An 18,304-nucleotide genomic window follows, 5' to 3' on the forward strand; every position below is an offset into this window, starting at 1 on the left:
ATCCTGTACTGGCAATTCTAGTGGCATTCCATTTATGGAGTACACAACCTTTTCCTGGGCAGAAGGTGTCCTGTGCTAGAATCTGCACTTCAAAAAGCAGGAAGAGCAAAAACTAAATGTGGTTAAACGAATTAGGTGATATGATTATCCGTATCTTCAATTTTTCCAATCTGTCGCATTAAAATTCTAATTCAGCATCGGAGAAGCAATCCAAGATACTGAGGTAGAGATCACAATTAACGTGTAGAAAGAAAAGTCTGCAGACGGGACATGCTAATCATTATTTCTTTCCTCTTACAATACGTGTAGGTTTTAGGCAGTACACTAAATTATTAACCAACGAGATCAACAGGCACAACCCTAGCTAATTCGACGGCAGATTGTAAGTGTTGAGATCCAAAACATCCGGAGGGAACCAGGTTGGGTAAGGCTGAGACTTACGAGGGAAATTGTACATCTTATCCACTGGAGAAAGGAGACTGAAACACCGCCTCGAAAATCCTTCTCCAAATAAGCAGCTAAGTCTTGCTTTATAATGCAGGGCGGGACGCTGAAGCGTATTTATAGTAATGATGATAAACTAAAAACACTCGAGGTATCCGAGCTCAGCCTGCAGCAACGTCAGCCTCGACCATGCCTACTTTTCAGCAATCCCGACCACGCACCAAACCCCAGACAGACTGCAACCGGAGGCCGTAGGATTTGCGAATACGATGAAGCGGGGAGGGAGCAGGGCGAGCGCAGGCGCGTTCTTCCACTTCATGATTTCTCCCGCCCTCTCAAACGAAGCTTTCCCTAAGCTGGAATTCAACCGTTGGGTAGCCGCGTGCACCTGTTTCTTATACGTTTCTGCTGGGCGCGAGGTAGTGTGGGTGACGTGTCCTTAACCGTAACCAATCGCAGCAAGACATGGAAAACCCAGAGGGTGCCCCGCCTCCGCCTTCCTCCCTCCTCCCCAACTGGGGCGGAGCTGTTCCTTTCAGGCAGGCGCTGGCTGGGCAGTGATGGCGGACGATGGGATTGGGAAGCTAAGGACGGAACAAGGCGGCAACGGCGGCCCGCCGGAGACGGCGGATGCCGCTACCGGAAGCTGGCTCGGGGGAAGCTGGCTCGACATGCTATTAATCTTGACGCTGGTGATCGTGACGCTTTTCGCTTATCAGGTCTACAAGCGCTGGGGCAAAAGGATCGGAGCGGGGGGCGCGGCGCAGCAGAGCCAGGCCCACTCCTTGCCCCGCATGAAGCGGCGGGACTTCACTCTGGAGCAACTGCGCGAGTACGACGGCGCGCGATTGCCGCGCATTCTTCTGGCCGTCAACGGCAAAGTCTTCGATGTGACCAAAGGCAGCAAGTTCTACGGGCCCGGTGAGGGGAGAAAACAGGGTTGCCCCTTCCTTCTTAACTCAACGTGGCTAGGGCCATAATGTGTCTTAGTATTGCTGGGGTAGGAAGGCCTTTGGGAGAAGGGAGTACAATGTCTCAACTAGGTCATACATTAAGCTAATCAGTGGTTAATTGAACCAGGATTTACTAGTTCGCTTGTGTTCACACAGTACGCTGGACCACAAGCTGGCCAGCTACATTTCAGGCTAATCTCTTGTGCAAGCCCAGATATAGCAGATAAAAGAGATATGGACATTCCTTTATCCATCTGTGTGAGTAGCTGGAGACAGATGTACTTTCCAAAAGAAGTCTCTAAATCTGATCGAAGTTCTGGGTAGAGATGTTAAGTTGCCATTTCTTTAGGGCTGCCTTGGCATTTTATTATGGAAGATATTTCAACAGTTGGAATTATATATGGATCATAGTCTATCTTGTTCTGTGCTGAATATGAGTAGGCAGTCCTGATCTTATCATAGTTTTTTTAGTAATAGGTGTACATAATTCTCAGTACAGGGGGAAAAACCCCTAGCTTTCAATTAAAATAAACAATGTATTTTTAAGATAGTATGGAATTGCAGTACTGATAATTTCCAGTCCAGTTCATAACATCTGTGGAAATTAGTCTCTTACGTAGATTTCAGTGGAGTAGATAGTTAAAATCTATTTTATTATGGATTTATAGTACAACATTGTAACTGGAATCACAGAGAACTGTAATGAAATATGTAGTCTATAGTGAAAGAAAACATATGGCACAAGGCAAGCCACTTCTAATTTAGGTATGAATTTTTGTTGGTTAAAAAAAGCCAATAGTTCAACTACTAGCTTTACTTCTATCTTTGCATATACTTAGGATCATAAAGAACTTTATTTAATGTTACAGTTTTAAAATAATTTTAAAAACTATTATACTTTATGCAGCATGCATATGGGCACCACTAAAATTCCTTTATTGCTAGACAATGCAAAATGAGTTGTAGTAGTTGCTGTATTTATGAAAAAAATTGTGAATGCTGTTTAAGATGGTGGCTGCCCCCAATAAATATAGTTTTAAAGCCAGCAAGGTAGTTGAGACACCAGTGTAACCCATTTAATTTTTTAAAATATATTTCAAGTTGCTTATGTGCAGCTTGTACTAGTGGATTCAAGTAGCAAACATACTACTTGGGCCACTAGATCTTGCTCACATAGATATTTGTGTTAATTCAGGAAGGACATATGAATAGTATTTTGCAGCAAATTATTGTACCAGGTTTTAAAACAAGACTTCCCACAGTTTTGTAGTTTACTCTGTAGGATGAACACTTAACACAGCAGAGGTTGATTTGTTCATCAGTATTGTAAATATTGAGTATGTAACATTACTTTTACAACTAGTTATAAAGTAGTCCAAATAATAGCTTTATCAATTACAACAATTTTTTACCAATTCTTATATTTAAGACAGTTTACTCAAAAGTATAAACATTACAGAGAACCCAAATAATGTGCCCCAAATATATTGTCTTTCCTAAAAGCCCTTTTGAAATAAAATAGTTTCCAATCCTTTGGGAATATAAACCACAGAGTGGCAAAGATTGTGACCGGGAGAGATGGTCCTGTGAGTACATAGGTGCCAAACTATATAAGGCTTTAAAGGTTAAAGCCAGCACCCTGAATTAGGATTGAAAGCCTATTGGCAATCAGTGTAGTGGCCTCAGCATAGGTGTCATACTGCTGAATGTTGTGTTCTGAACTAATTGCTGCTTCTGAATTGTCTTCAAGGGCAGCACCATGAAAAAAGCAATAAACTAGCTTCAAAGTAATGAGGATATGAGTCAGTGTTTCACAGGAATCCCTACCAGAAAAGGCTCCACATCTGGCACATCAGCCCAACTGGGCAAAGGCCCTCCTGGCCACAGCTTCCAACTGTTGTTTAAGCAGTACCCACAATTCCAGGTAGATCCCCAAGTTGCAGTCCTACTCTTTTTAAGGGGAATGCAGCCAAAATAGTGATTGGGATCAAAACAGATTGGTCACATATAAACAGCAATTCTATCCTGCATGGAGCTGTCTGACCTTGTTTTGACCATCTAAATCAGGGTTTCTCAACCAGGGTTCTGCGAGAGGTCACTAGGGGTTCCCTGGGAGATCACAATTTATTTAAAAGATTATTTCAAATTCAGGCAACTTCACATTAGAGAGGCACGTTGCATTATTTTTAGTTTAAGATCACTGTTAATGCATATATGTAAACCGCCCAGAGTCCCCCTTCTTGGGCCAGATGGGCGGTAATAGAAGTTTGAAAAATAAAATATATACAGGCCTACCCATGAAACAAATAATTTTGTAACTTCTGGCCTATATTTGAGCCTGAATGTGCAGGGGTTCCCTGAGAAATATTTCAGGGGTTCCTCCAGGGTCAAAAGGTTGAGAAAGGCTGATCTAAATCCTTACAGCCTCCAAACACTGACTTAGGACCTCTACGGCATACCTGGCTCAGTTTTGGGTAGCAGTGTTTAGCAGTCATCAATATATTGATCGTATGTCACTCTCCCAGCAGTTTCATGTAGTTATTGAAAAGCATGGGGGGGGAGAGAGAGCTAAGTTCTGTGACATCCCTCAATGGAGAAGCCAAGGTCTTGACCCACTCTTCTTCTAGGCACTCAGTACCATCCATTCAGGTAGGAGAATCACTGCCGAATAGTGCCCTTTACTCTTACTCCTCATAGAATGTCCAGCAGGATACCATGATTGATGGTATATGGCTGCTAACTTGTTAAACAACTCTGGATGGCTAACGGGTTGAAAACTTCAGTGCAGGAAAATGATAAAGGTAAAACATAGTAGTGTAAAGTATACTATGTTGGGGCCCAAACGCCTCATATGATTCCAGAAAGCTCATATTCCCTGGCCCAGCACCTGAGGGAAGAACCAGGACTTTAGGGTCTTCCTTAAAGACAGAATCAGGGCCTGCCAAATTTGGGGATGGGAATAGGTGTTGCAAGATAGAAGGCACATCTGAATTCCATAAAGTGCTACTGTTTAGGGTGCACACTACTGCCTCTTTCAAGGCAGGTCACACCTTCCTTGATTCAAAGAGCTATTTATCTCCTCCCAAATACAGCCTCATACACTTTTCCAGCCACCTGAAGGAGCCAAGTGAACATGGATTTAGCAAACAGTTGAATGCAGTAGCTGCAGAAATCAGATTTGCCCAGAAACATAATATTGTTATTGTGAATCACTTCTTGAGGAAAGACTTCTGAATTCTGCCCTGAAGAATAACTTTCTGCCCTGTTGTGGTTTAGAATGTACTATAGAAGGCACTATAGAATGTATTATAAACAAAGACTATATCTTTGTTTAGTGACTGCCTCAGAGAGCAACTGTTTGCAGTTATGATGGTGGTAAAAAAATAACTTTGCAACCAATGCCTGCATTTGTGACCTTCACAGTGTCCCTCCCTCAGTCATGTGTTTGCCATTACAGTCAGGTAGTATGCGTTGTCCTGTGCCTGACCTGTTTTTTTCTTCTTCTCCCTCTTGCAGAGCAGAGCAAGTGCTTAAACTATCTCTTCCTCAGCTGCTTTTCTCAGCAGTGCAGCAGTTCCTAAAAAGTGCTAACAGAAAGTTACGCTCAGCTCTATGACCTTAATTAGTTGATTAGAACCTGGGCTGACAGCTGCTGCCTTTAACTGACAAGACCCTAATCAGTTTCAGACTGAAGGCTTTCTTTTGCCTCCCAAGCAGCTTGCTAGGCAAACTGCTGGTGCTAGCATATTTGTTTCTATGTCTGTTTCTCATTATGTGCTTGCTTACTCTCTTGTAATCCCTTCCTTTCCAGTGAATGTAAATACAAACAATAATTCTCTTTTTTGTTAATTATCCCAGCACTGGAGTGAGCGTTTCAAAGGGTGGGGGAGTGGGGAAAAAGGGCTATAAGATTTGCCCTTTTACCTGGCTTCCTTGTGAGTCGAGTTCTGGAAACCTTCCCTGCCACTTGGGCTCACACTTCTGGTTGGGGATATCCTTCTGATGCTATAAAGCAAAGGAAAGCTGAAGTAAAATCATAAGCACAGTTTGCTTAATGTCCAAGTTGCTGGTCCAGGTGTGGTTGCTAAACAAGGATTACAAGGTCAGCTTTCTATCCCTGATGAGAAACTAAATGTATCTGTATGTGGTATTCTGATATAATGGGCTTCAAACAAATTGTACCATCTCAAAATACAATTATGAGTACATCTGTGATCTTTGTCTGAATATGGCATAGGCTTTTGCATCTGAGATTGAAATAAATGGTAGAAATGTAAATTCTAAACCACTAAATCCAAGGGCAAAATAGGATTGGTAAACAAGATACCATTTATCCCATATTGGACACGGAATATCTAAATGTATACATTTTCCAGTTCTATTAATTTCAGATATATTCACGTTCATGCCTTAGTTTCCTACTGAATTCCTAGAGACTGAAAAATGCTTAGGTTTGGCTGGATTTGAACTCTTCCTGATTTAACATCAATAGGGCAAGAAAAGTTACTAAAGGGAAAAAATTAAAATATCTGGTTGCCCAGATGGTTTCTTTTTATAATTGTTTTGATACATCAGAATTTGGTTTTGAAGTGGAAATTGGCTTGTAAATAAACTAGCAGAAATATAATGAATCTGCTGAAATATAAATAGGTGAATGAAGGGGAAAAGGAGTAATCTGGAGCTTAACATTTCATATTAATTTGTTCATATTTTCTTCAGTAATAGAAAGTATTGTATAATGAAGTAATCATTTGATCAGAGGAAAGATGATTAAAACCTGATTGAGAAACATGTGCAAAAAAGTGGAATTAAACATACCTAGTGCTATGTTTTAAATTGTACATACAAGAGATTCATCAAGAGAGCATTTCCTGTTCCCCTGTCAAGTTTTCCTGTAGTGTGTTTGGGATTACAGCTGGGTTGCATTTGAGATGCATATAGATTTTGTTTGTTCACTTTTTAGATTGTTTCTTACGTATGTCAGTCAACGTGTTTTGATGAATTGTTGGAAGCATCCCCACCCCAATCTAGTATAGTGCAGAGCATGCAACATTTTAGGGTCAATGGGCACATTTGGGATTTTGAAAGCATGCATGCCTTGGATGTGGATTGTCGTGGATTGAGTTGACAGTCACAGAACATCTCTTTCCAAGAAGGCGTGTTGGTAAAGTTGTTTACAACCCCTTTCACTCTTCAGGATGCTCCTTAGTCTTTGTTTTGTCTTTTTCTGAAAAGGTGGTCATGTGCCCCCCCCCCAGCATTAGACAGCAACCACCCCTTTTTTTTTAAATTTAAAAAGAATGCCTGTAGTATCTGTGGAGTCCAGAAGCAGTTTTAGAAAAAAATACATACTTGACACTAGTGTTTTACAGCATATCAGATTCTATTTAATTTTGTTAAATTGAAATTTAAAATATATAATGCAGGGAGTCTAGCAGACATAATAAAGCTATTTGTGGGGAGAAGTATCCATGAGCTCTATGTAGTTTTTCTCTGAAGTATGTGTCTGGCCATATAAAACAACTACTGTACTGTATTATATTTGCAGAAAGTGCTAAGTATCATACAATGTGAAAATTAAGATTCTTCCTTTCAGTATAGAAGGATTTTTTTTTACTCCCTTAATACATTGCATATTTGAAACTGTAGTTTTGTTTTTTATACTTTCAGGTTAAGCTATTTATTATAGTTAGAAGTTTTGTACATTTCCCTTCCTCAACATTTTCATAGACCCTTTCTTTTTCCTTTAGTTTTCTACACCTGCTACAAAACTAAAAAAAAAGGAAGATCTGTTTTTTTAGTGTCACATTAGGATTTGCCAGAAACCAATCACATTTATTTATTTATTTATTAAATTTGTCCCCACCCATCTCTTCCCATCGGGGGACTCTGGGCAGTTTAAGTAAGGTAGAATTACATACTAATTATACCTTACTTAAAAATCAATTATGTATTAGTAGCAAGCATGACTTTTTTTCCAAGTTCTCTGTGAACAGTAGAAAATTCAGGAAATAGTGATTATGATGTATAATATTAAATAATAAAGGTTCAATGCGACATGGGAGACAGATCTAGAGAGTAAAATTTCTGAGAAAAGATATACACCTTTAATATATCTTCAGCTTATGCCAGAAGACTGGATTAAAGGTTTGAAAAAGAGGTAAGAGCACACTTCAAAACAGAAGTGCAAAGCCTATGAGCTTTATATATCCCTCCAGCATCCATTTTGTGGCCTTCAGAAAATTTCTAGATCATGCTGATTTTTCATTTTTTTTCCCCAGCTACATTAAAGGTCAAAATAAGTACAAGTCTCTGGGACCCTTAATGCATTGATCTTGTTCGTTAACTGCCATGAGACAGCAACTGTGAAAACTCCAATTATTGTATCAGTTTGTTGGCCATACCCCAAATGTCCCTCAAAAGCCAATTTTTAAGATGAAAATTCAGAATCCGCTGAAGAAAATTGGCTATCTTTGACATAAGGTTGGCTGTTTCTTCTATAAGTGGAATTGTAAGGGAAGTGAAATATTAAAAGCTAGTTTGTTGAAGAGTTTAGCACCATGCTTCCTGTCTGTCTTAAATCTAAACTTGTTTTCACTTAATGTTCTAGAATACAACACAAATGGCACTCCTTTCCAAAATCTTGTAAGCTTTCCCATGCCAATTTCAAGGCCAGGAGTTAGGTTTGCTTTGGCAAAGTCACCATATGCAGATTTTAACTGATTATATTCAAACCTGTGGGATTTTAACTTTCATAAGAAATGAATGCTCACATCCACTAGGCCAATATATTCTGACACTTTTATTGAAAAGTGGTTTATGTTATTTTATGTCAACATATTCTAAGACTATAAATCCTTGTGAGTTACTATAATTAGATTTTTAATCTTCTACAGCTTAATTTATTGTATGTCAGGATAACAAATCATCTGTCACTGAAAATAATATAACTGGAGACTGTATACAATGAGTTTGTAAGAGACATATAATATGATCCAACCAATGGTAGTTTCTTCTCAGTTCCATTGATAAAAGTAGGAGAGAGAATCCTTCACATGAGACTGAGCTGAAAGAACCATTTAAAAAAAATGTATAAATATTTTCTTCTGATTTTTACCATTTCACATTGCATAGAATTCATTTTTTACAATAAACTAATTCCTTAGGAAGTTTCACATGTTCCTCTTATTTTTTGTGAGTTCATTTAAGTTGAGGTCCCAAATGTTGAGCAGAGCACAAAATTAAGGTTTCATCCTGGGAAAAGATCTTTGTTTTTGAATGCTGAACTTCTAAATGTTCCTAGGCCATTACATTTTTTTCCCTTAATGTATGATACAATTGAGGTCTTTGCATACCAAATTTTAGAATAGTTTTTTTTCCAAGAAGCAAAAAGTAAAATACATGCTTACAATTTTTCTTTTGAAATCAAGGAAGGCTTAAAATGCAAACATGTTTAAAATTCAGTGGGATCATGAGTGTTTTGTAAGAGGCATTTTGTTCAGTCCTCCAATTGAAGCCTTAGTGTATCTGGTTGGGCAAGTACTATAAGTATCACTAAAAACATTGGCTAGCACACTAGCTGTGTGGTAGGTGGGTTGGTTTATTTTCTTTAGACTAAGGACCAAACTAACATTAGTTTGTAATTTTTCTTTGTAAAAAGGAGCTGTCAAATGAATTTGAACCAGTAGATTGAACCTGACATTGACACAAAATAAAGTATTAAGGAAGGTGTAAATCAGTTAAAGCAAGACAGAAGTTCCTGATGTACTTTGTCTTTAACTCAAAATGTTCTGACAACTCAGCCTCTGATACACCGTTGGGAGCTCACTGTGCTGGAAGGTGGAGGGGGCATCATGTTGCTTGTCAGAGAGATTTTTTTGAAAAATCACAGTGACAGATTTGTATGAATTACAGCATGCTTCATTCCCTTCTGATGCTAAGGTTTTTTTTGTATGTTTCAAAAGCAAAAAAAAAAAAGGGGGGGGTAATCTGACAGTTATGTGCTTCTCCTTCGCCTCCAATTATTTCCTTAATGAAGAACTCTAGTTGTGGGAAGAGGTTTTTCAGGGGAAAAATGGTAGAAAAGAAACTTCTTAGTCCTGCAGTATTGATCTGAATTAGGGTGATTTAGGACTGTTTACACACAATTAAAGAAATAGGATATTGTTATGTTGTCTACCTTTTCTACTGTATAATTTTGGCCATTGTATATTTTGCATTCTGTATGATCTCTAACCAAACTACTGTAGTGTGTTCTGTAAGGAACTTACCCCTAAGGCTTGGAAATTTTAACAGTTTCAGAAAATGGCACTATGGATAACATCACATTTCTGTGACATTATAAACAGTTACTGCTTCTTTCATACAATGTTACTGCTTTTCAATTTTAATAAATGTATTTGCTCTTTTAGATTATAGCAGGGATTTTCAAGCAAACTGTGGCACCTTAAAATGAATTTGTATGGCCATCTTCATGAATAAGAATAAAATATTAAATACTAAACAAATAAGGTACTGGATAAGTAAAAAAATAAATAAAATTGTTCTGCCTGGCAGATGGTTGTGGTAAACGGCTATACCCACAGGTTTAACCATCTCTCAGAATTTGCTTCAACTTTGACTAGTTCCTGTTTTGCCTGCTAAGGCCTGTTTATCTTCAAAAAAATTGAGCTCCCAGGGGTGTTTGAGAACCTCTAGATATAGACTTATTTAGGTGAAATAGTTTACAATAATTTAAACTTTATTATAGCTTTTAGCAAGGCAATGACAACTTTAGCAAGATAATGGGAGTACTAGAAAGTTGGTACCAAAAATACAGCTGATTTTTAAAAAATAATTGATAGTATTGTGTTCATGTTGCAGAATTAGATGTAGGGGTAGGATTTCATAGGGTTTTTTTTTCTTTTTCAGAAAATTGAATTCCTTCTCAGTATGTAGTTTAAATATAATGTGGGAATGAAGTGTGTAAAACTAAAGCTAATTTTGCTGTATTGTGTTTTTAAAAATATCACTATAGTACTTGGCCATAATACAAAAAATGTGACAGAAAAAAAATACTCAGTTATACCAAGATATTCATTTGTCTGAAGGCCTAGCATTTTAATATGGGCAAATGTTTCGGAGATTCATTTTTCAAAACTTGGTTATGTGTTGCAAATATATATTTACAGGTTGGATATGGTTCTACTTTCTATACATGAGTGACCTTATAATTCCCGAAGCAATTGCTCGATAATAAGATTATCTCAATCTTTATGCTTGTGTAAAAATCATTGGGGATTGCAAGAGATCTCTTATTTGCCTTACCAACTGAGAACATCCATTGAAAAGTTTTATGATCTGTATGTGCAACGTTGAGCGTCTTACACCTGGGGTCTGTATCTTAATTTTATATTTGACCAAAATTATGCTTTTTTTTTTAAACCAAGAGCTAGTAGAGTTAAATGTCATTTATTTATTTATTTATTCAATTTATATAGCTGCCCATCTCAAACCAGTGAGCTCCCTTATTGATACATAAATCCTAACATTATTTGTTCTGTGATTGTTTAGCAGACATTTAGCATTAGGTTTGCAGAAGGGTCACTTCAAAATAAGCTAATACACTATAAAGCAACTTGTTCAATATTATAGACAAATACTTTGAGAAAATAGTTGTACAGTTTTGCATTTCACATTTTAGCACAAATCATTTGTGTGTATGTGTGTACACACACATGAATGAACCAGTTTGGTATAGTGGTTAAGGCACTAGGTTAGAAACTGGGAGACCGTGAGTTCTAGTCCTGCCTTGGGCACAAAGCCAGCTGGGGGACCTTGTGCCAGTCACCGTCTCTCAGCCCTAGGAAGAAGGCATTGGCAAACTACTTCCAAAAATCTTGCCAATAAAACTGCAGGGACTACTCCAGGTAGTCACCAGAAGTCAACACTGACTCAAAGGTACAAATAAATACATATTCATATATGCATATATTATTTAGTCAGCCTAGTGTCCAAGTGCATTCTGCAATACTGAACTACTGCAATTCAGTGATACATAATAAATGGTCAGGTTTTTTTCAGTAAAAACATAAAGCTTGTTTCCAATGTGATAAAATTCTGTACGTTTTTAGTAGACACAGATTCCATTATTATATAACCCCCCAAATTGCCGATAAGGTACTTCCAAAGGTTATTTTGATAAATATTGGGCTGCTGTTACTATTTTTTTTAAAGATAGTCAAGCACCCTAAATTTTCAAGGAATATGATCTCTCATTTGAATTGCTATGTATTGTGCTTAAACGAAAATACTAAATGCCTTTACAGGTAGCCCTCACTTAACGACCATGCATTTAGTGACGGTTTGGACTTACGACACTGCTGAAAAACCGACTTGTGACAGGTCCTCGCACTTACAACCATTGCAGTGTCCTGCAGTCACGTGATCACAATTTGGGCACTTTGCATTTACGAACGTCACCTCATCCTGTGGTCACATGACCATTTTCAACCTTCCCAGCTGGCTTCCGGCAAGCAGAATAATGGGGAACTGTATGATTGCCTTAACAATCACATGGTTTGCTTAATGACCACAGTGATTTGCTTAATGGCTGGGTTTGGATTCGCTTAATGACTGCTTTGCTTAGCAACTGAAATTCCGGTCCCAATTGTGGTCATTAAGCAAGGATTAACTGTGTATAAATACATTCAACATCTTTTAAAACAGTTTTGTGCAAAATCTGCGTAGGATATTGCTTTATATAATCCATTTTAATGACTCTGCTTTGCTAGCTTGGATACTTAGTTGTTTTATCAGTTTTTTAGAGGAAAGTTCATGTTTGTAAATCCAATAACAGATTTACCAAATCCCATTAGTTGGTATTATGCCCAGGTAAAATAGAATAATTTTACATTTAGGACCCTGAAATAGAAATGTATAGCTGACAGCATCTCATATGATTGCAGTAAATGATGGTTTGGTTAGCTTTTGTCAAACTTTCTAAAAGAAATTTCTGGAATTAAAAAAAGTAAGTAATTGAACATACGAGTATTCAAGTAGATTAGATCTTTAGTCTAATAGATTGTTCAAATTATTGTAACGAAAGCTTTACTCATTCTGTATAGACAAAAATGAACAGTATACAATTAAATACATATAAATGTATTTTTTTCTATTTTCAGAAGGTCCTTATGGAATATTTGCTGGCAGAGATGCCTCAAGGGGGCTAGCAACTTTCTGTCTAGATAAAGATGCACTCAGAGATGAATATGATGATCTATCGGACTTAAATGCTGTGCAAATGGAAAGCGTTAGGGAATGGGAAATGCAGTTTAAAGGTAATTATTTTAATTGAGAAATTTCTTTTGATCAAATGGAAAATGAGCTGTAGAAATACTGCTCGGTGCTTTTAAATTTATTTTTCAAATAGCATATAGACATCTTACTATAATAGTAGTGATTTCTGTTTCTAAAATACAATAGAGTAGTTTAAAAATATTGTGGGAAGAAATAATAGGAGGCAACTTTACTAGATTTCCATTGTCAGATACAAAAAAACCAACACCCACACATCAAAAGAGGAAATGGGATATAGAAGAATTTGATTTATATACTGTCTCCACAACTTCTTGTCACAGCTGCAAGTAAGAGGGGAATCTTTTTGTTTTTTGCCTTAGGATCTTTCCCCCTCATTCTCATGAGCTAGGAGGTTCCTACACTGGGGCTTGTAATGACAAAAGTGGCCATTTGAGAGTGATAATAGCGAAGTGGGACACCTCCCAAATTTCCAAATTATGTTATCTTACATCTCAAAGATCTGCTTTTGAAGCTTTCAGAGATAGCAGTATATTCTTATCCTTGTATTTGAGTCACCTTAGCTCAATTTATTCCATACAGAAGAGCTGGAAGCTTCTGTACCCTCTGAGTTGATGTGGGCCCACTAGCTCACCTTAAATCCTAGTATTGCTTCTCATGTGGTGTTTTTAAAGGTGAACACATAATATTTTCTGTACGGTGACAAAAGGTATGAACATCACATATCTTGAGAGCATATGCCTTTTCATTTTAAGAGTGCCTTTTGCAATATAAGAAGAGATGTACTACTTCAAAAAAAACCAGTAACAAAACAGCCAGGAAATTAACTTGCATGTTTATGATATCAACATTTATTATGGGAATGTTTGGCTTCAAAACAAACTTACTTAATAAGACTAGTGTGATATAGACTGGCTTTTAAATACATATACTAAAATACACTTTTTTGGGGTTGTAATTCATATATGTCTTTTCCAGAAAAATATGACTATGTAGGTAGACTCCTAAAGCCAGGAGAGGAACCATCAGAATATACAGATGAAGAAGATACCAAGGATCACACTAAACAAGATTGAACTTTGTAAATCACCAAAGTCAGGGGCCTTTGGAACTGCAGTCTTTTATTCCCCATCAAAGAATGCCCTACACCTTTGGGTACAATTCAACTGCTACAGAAAATAATTCAGTATGTTTTGTATATGATCCTTTCCTGATGAAGATTTGATTTGATCACTAGGCATTCTTTGTGCTGCCAAACATTTATTCTTTTTTTCCCTTTTTTTTGTTGTTGAAATATATATGTGTCTGGAAAGGCTTCATTAATGAAATGGGGGCCAGGTATTTAAAATTCAAAGAAAACAATTTCTTGCAGCATGTTGAAGCCTTTGAACACTTTGTTATTTACAGGCTTATATTTTTCATGTGTAATTTCTACTCTTTGAGCCCTAAATGGAAAACAAACCTAGTTCTTTTAAGGAATCCATAGTTAACATAGTGGCTGAAACATAATAAATGGGAATGCTCAGACTAGTTTGTGGGCTGTTGGTTTCTATGACAGAAAACTATTTTAGATCTCTGCAGATTACATGGTTTCAGATAAGATTCTCCTGAAGGATAGAGGAAAATTTATTTGCAGAAGTTATCATCTGAAACCTGCCTTCTATGCTTGTCTTTCCCCTGAATCAGTTCAAAATAATTGTGCCTTATTTCACTTAGACTTGAATTGTTTTAAAGGAAAACCCAAAATATAGCATGAGTCACTAAAAGCAGCATCAAAGATTGGCTAGAACAGTCAGTTAACTGGAACAATTGATGTCATTTTGTATATAGAATATAAAGAAAAACACACACACACACACACAATGTGGGTCTGTATACATACACATGCAAACTTCTAACAGTGTAATGGCCAAATGCATTCTCCCTTTGCTTTTTAAATAAGCTCAATTAGTCCTTTCCATCCCCAGGGAGCTCCTTGAAGGTGAGGAGCCTAACCTCATATCATTGTGAAATGAGGGTATGCATGGGTATGGGTGCTCGAGTGCAAGAAGTGGGAGGATTGTTCCTGCAGATACTGTAAATATGAATACAATTTTAATAAAGCATGTAAAATACCAAATGTGCTGTCAGACTTTATGTAGATGCTGTAAAGCTAGTATTGGTGGCTAGGACTCTATATGTTTCAGGAAAAAAAAGAAAATGACTTAATATTTTTGCACTGTTATTAAATAAACCATTGGCCAGCTATTTTTTTAATAATTTCATCATCTGTAATATGCAAAAGGTGACAGTTTCAGTAAATAAAAACAGTGGCATATATCTGCATTGAACATACATCTGGAAATGCTTTGGTTACTAGATTTCATTGAATTTGTCATTTTCTTTCCTCAGCCTATTAATTGCATAACTTCTTTATTTTTTGATATAGCAAGTACATTAAAAAATGGAACTTAAATTTTCTTCCAGGCTTTTGCAAACTATTCAGAACACTAAGCTAGCTGTCGTACCCAACATTTAGATGGAAAAGCATGCAATAAAACAGCAGTGAGTTTGGCAAGAAGGGAAATGTGATCTTCAGTACATCTGTTAGAGTACCTTCCACAAAAATATTATGTGAAAAATATCTTGTCCAAAATGACCAAATAGTTCTGGCCTTTGCTCAGGTTGGTCTATGAATGGTGATTATTGGTACAGTGTCTATAGAAAAGTGCTGTTCCCCCCCCCTTGTTTTTTTGATGTGAACATTTCGTTGCATTTACTAATTTTAATGTCTAAGCCTCCATTGACGAGCCAGTTATAACTCTTCTACTCCAAAATTTTATTCTACAATTGAAATTATGCAGTCTGTTTTGAGAAATGAACAATTTGTGTTCTTTTTTAAAAAAATAAAGTGTTCTGTAAATACATTGTTAATGTGTTGTACTTCTCATTTTGATTTCCTTATAGGGAAACAGTATGGTAAGGAAATCTTGGCCTTATTTGAGGTAGATATTGTCAAAAAATTGGGGTTGTTTTGAAACCATTCTTCACACTGTTTTGCCCACTTTAATATGTTTGAGTATTTATGCATAATGAATAAGCAAGTGGAAGATTTAAGTTATGCCTTTAAAATGTATTGACAGTAATTTTGTTACAGACAGGGTTTGCTTTGCTTAGCATTTCTGAATGAATGCCCTCAGGGCTCCAGCCACTATGCAGTTTCTTTCACATATGTCACATCTCAACATTTTATCTCCACATGATAAGTTAAAAATTGATGTCGAGTGTTAAGAGTACAAAAGTACTGCTAGTTTTCCCTTAGAGAAGCAGCTTTTCATAATTCTTGAATTTTAGGAGCAAAGGGAATCACAACAGGAAACCTGGAAGTTTCACATTTCTAAAGCTGCCCAATTTCTCAGTGACTCTGGGAGGTGTACAAATTTAAAACCAAAGAAATAAGAACATTAAGCCAATGAAAAAAGCAAGATGGTCATCTGAGAAATAAAAACACCCATAGCCCACATCCCATCCTAACTCAAAGCCTAGGGAAAAAACAAATCCTCAAGACTTATTTAAGGGAGATCAGGATTGGGGCTATTCAAATTCCCAAGGCAATGTTGTGACAGAAGAGACATACGTCCTGGGTCTCACTGGTCACATTGTTCAACAGATGAGATGCAGAATATTCCAAGTCAAAACTTACAGGGTGGGCAGAGACAGATGGTTTCTCAAAGTAACTAGACCCTATGCTATAAAAGGGCTTTGTAGATGATAACTAGCACCTTGAACTGCACCTGTAACCCCACTGGTAACCAGTGCAATTTGCAAAGTGAGGTGCTATATATCACACACACACACACACACAGATAGGTAAGATATATAGATATATCTGCTGTCGCTGCCGCTTCTGGATCAGCTGAAGTTTCCAAGTGAACTTCAAGGACAGCCCCTTGTAGAGGGCATTACAATAGTCCACACCTGAGGTAACCAAGGCATGAATGATGATGAGAAGGGCCTCCTGGTTCAGGAATGGGTGCAACTGCCACACCAGGTAAGTCTGTGCAAAGACCTTACTGGCTATACCTGTCATCTGCTTCAGCAGGTGCTGAAGACCCCCAGGTTGCACACCAGTTCTATCTAGGGAAGTGCAACCCCATTCAGAACTAGAGATGAAAAAACATGTATCCAGGTCCATGCATCCCAGCCACAGTTACTATGAATGGTAAGTTATACATGCTCCTTGGACTCCAATTTCTTCAAAAATTGATGCCAAGTTTGCTGATATGCTGCCTTTTAAAGAAAAAGGGACTAATCGCATGCATTTTTTAAAACAAAATTGAATATGATTTATTTATTACAGTTTGTATGTGGTTCCAGTCCTGGTAACTCGCTGAAAGGATTATCAGATTTGTTAATTCTCAACAGCAAAAACATTTGAATTAAAAACATGGTTTTTAATTACATGGTTTTCTTACAAGCACTATAAAAACCTATTCAACATGGTGGTATATGGCTCAACGCCATCCCATAAGTTTAGCTCTTTCATTTAGGCAGTTTTTTACAATTCTACAATTCTTTTCAACAGCTGTAGATCCAAATAATTTAATTAGCTGGCTATTCAAATTTCCTAGGACAAAAATAGCACCACAAATGGAGTCTTCAGGAGAGGCCATAGTCACTCTCCCAAAAGAACTTAAGAAGCATTTCTAGAATTTGCCTATGAGCAATTCTTCCATGCAAAATTACCCAGCTACTGATTATTTTACCAAATTTGCCTATCAAAAGAAGGCATGAGAAGACTTAGGTCATTCACTTAAAAAAACACTAAGGCTTTGGTACAGCTGGCAAATGATTATTTTCAGCAACAAAAAACCAAGACATTTTTGTGATCCTTTATTGCTAACCTTTGTTTATGGAATAAATGTTTAGTTTATGTATATCTAGCACAGCCTTGTATTAACTGAATGTGTGTCACATGAACATTTTGCTAGAGAAAAGATGAGCGCTTCAACCCTCTCTACCAAATACAGAAATAAAGTTGATTTCAAATAACGCTCCCTTTTCTATAGTGAGCACACACAAACGCAGTAGAATGAGCCATTCTCAAATTATATATAATAAAATTATAATTAAGATATAAAAAATATACAGTTGTAATTGAAATTATTCAACCTCCATTGCAAATCAGGTTGATTGTCAAAATGTACAGACTTTCGGCTGTTTGCAATGAACAAATCAAATAAAAGCAATTTTTTCATATGGCACAGCAGTTTGATGTTCATGCTGCTTTTTCCTGCTGGGAAATCCTTGTGAGGTCCAGCAGCCAGATAGTGGCTAGTGTAGTGTAGACTATAGCTCAACACAATGAATGCTTCAAGTGATGTCCCCAAAGTCAATTGAAAATGCAACTTATAATGACTTATCCAGTCTCAAAATTATTCAACCCCCTGAATAGAATCCGTCACAACAGCACACATACAGTATGCAAAACAGGTGTTGTCTCAAGCACACCTGATGCAACTAGTCAAGGGCTTCATTAGTTGCACCAGGTGTGCTTGAGCTGGAACACATGAAATACCTGAACTGGCTAGAGGTTTGTTGAGTGTCACATTTGACTGCATGGTAGAAATACA

At 37.2% G+C, this 18,304-nt stretch overlaps 1 protein-coding gene across 1 annotated transcript; it reads left to right on the plus strand.

Annotated features, from left to right (window-relative positions):
• The first annotated feature begins 966 nt into the window (after positions 1-966).
• On the plus strand, positions 967-15,598 carry PGRMC2 (progesterone receptor membrane component 2). Its single transcript, XM_063310096.1, has 3 exons — positions 967-1,365; positions 12,560-12,715; positions 13,671-15,598. The coding sequence occupies exons 1-3, from the start codon at positions 1,005-1,007 to the stop codon at positions 13,766-13,768; spliced, it is 615 nt and encodes a 204-aa protein (XP_063166166.1). The 5' UTR covers positions 967-1,004; the 3' UTR covers positions 13,769-15,598.
• The last annotated feature ends 2,706 nt before the right edge of the window (positions 15,599-18,304 follow it).

Source organism: Candoia aspera, chromosome 8 (genome assembly GCF_035149785.1).
Source record: "Candoia aspera isolate rCanAsp1 chromosome 8, rCanAsp1.hap2, whole genome shotgun sequence".
NCBI classification, from domain to species: domain Eukaryota; kingdom Metazoa; phylum Chordata; class Lepidosauria; order Squamata; family Boidae; genus Candoia; species Candoia aspera.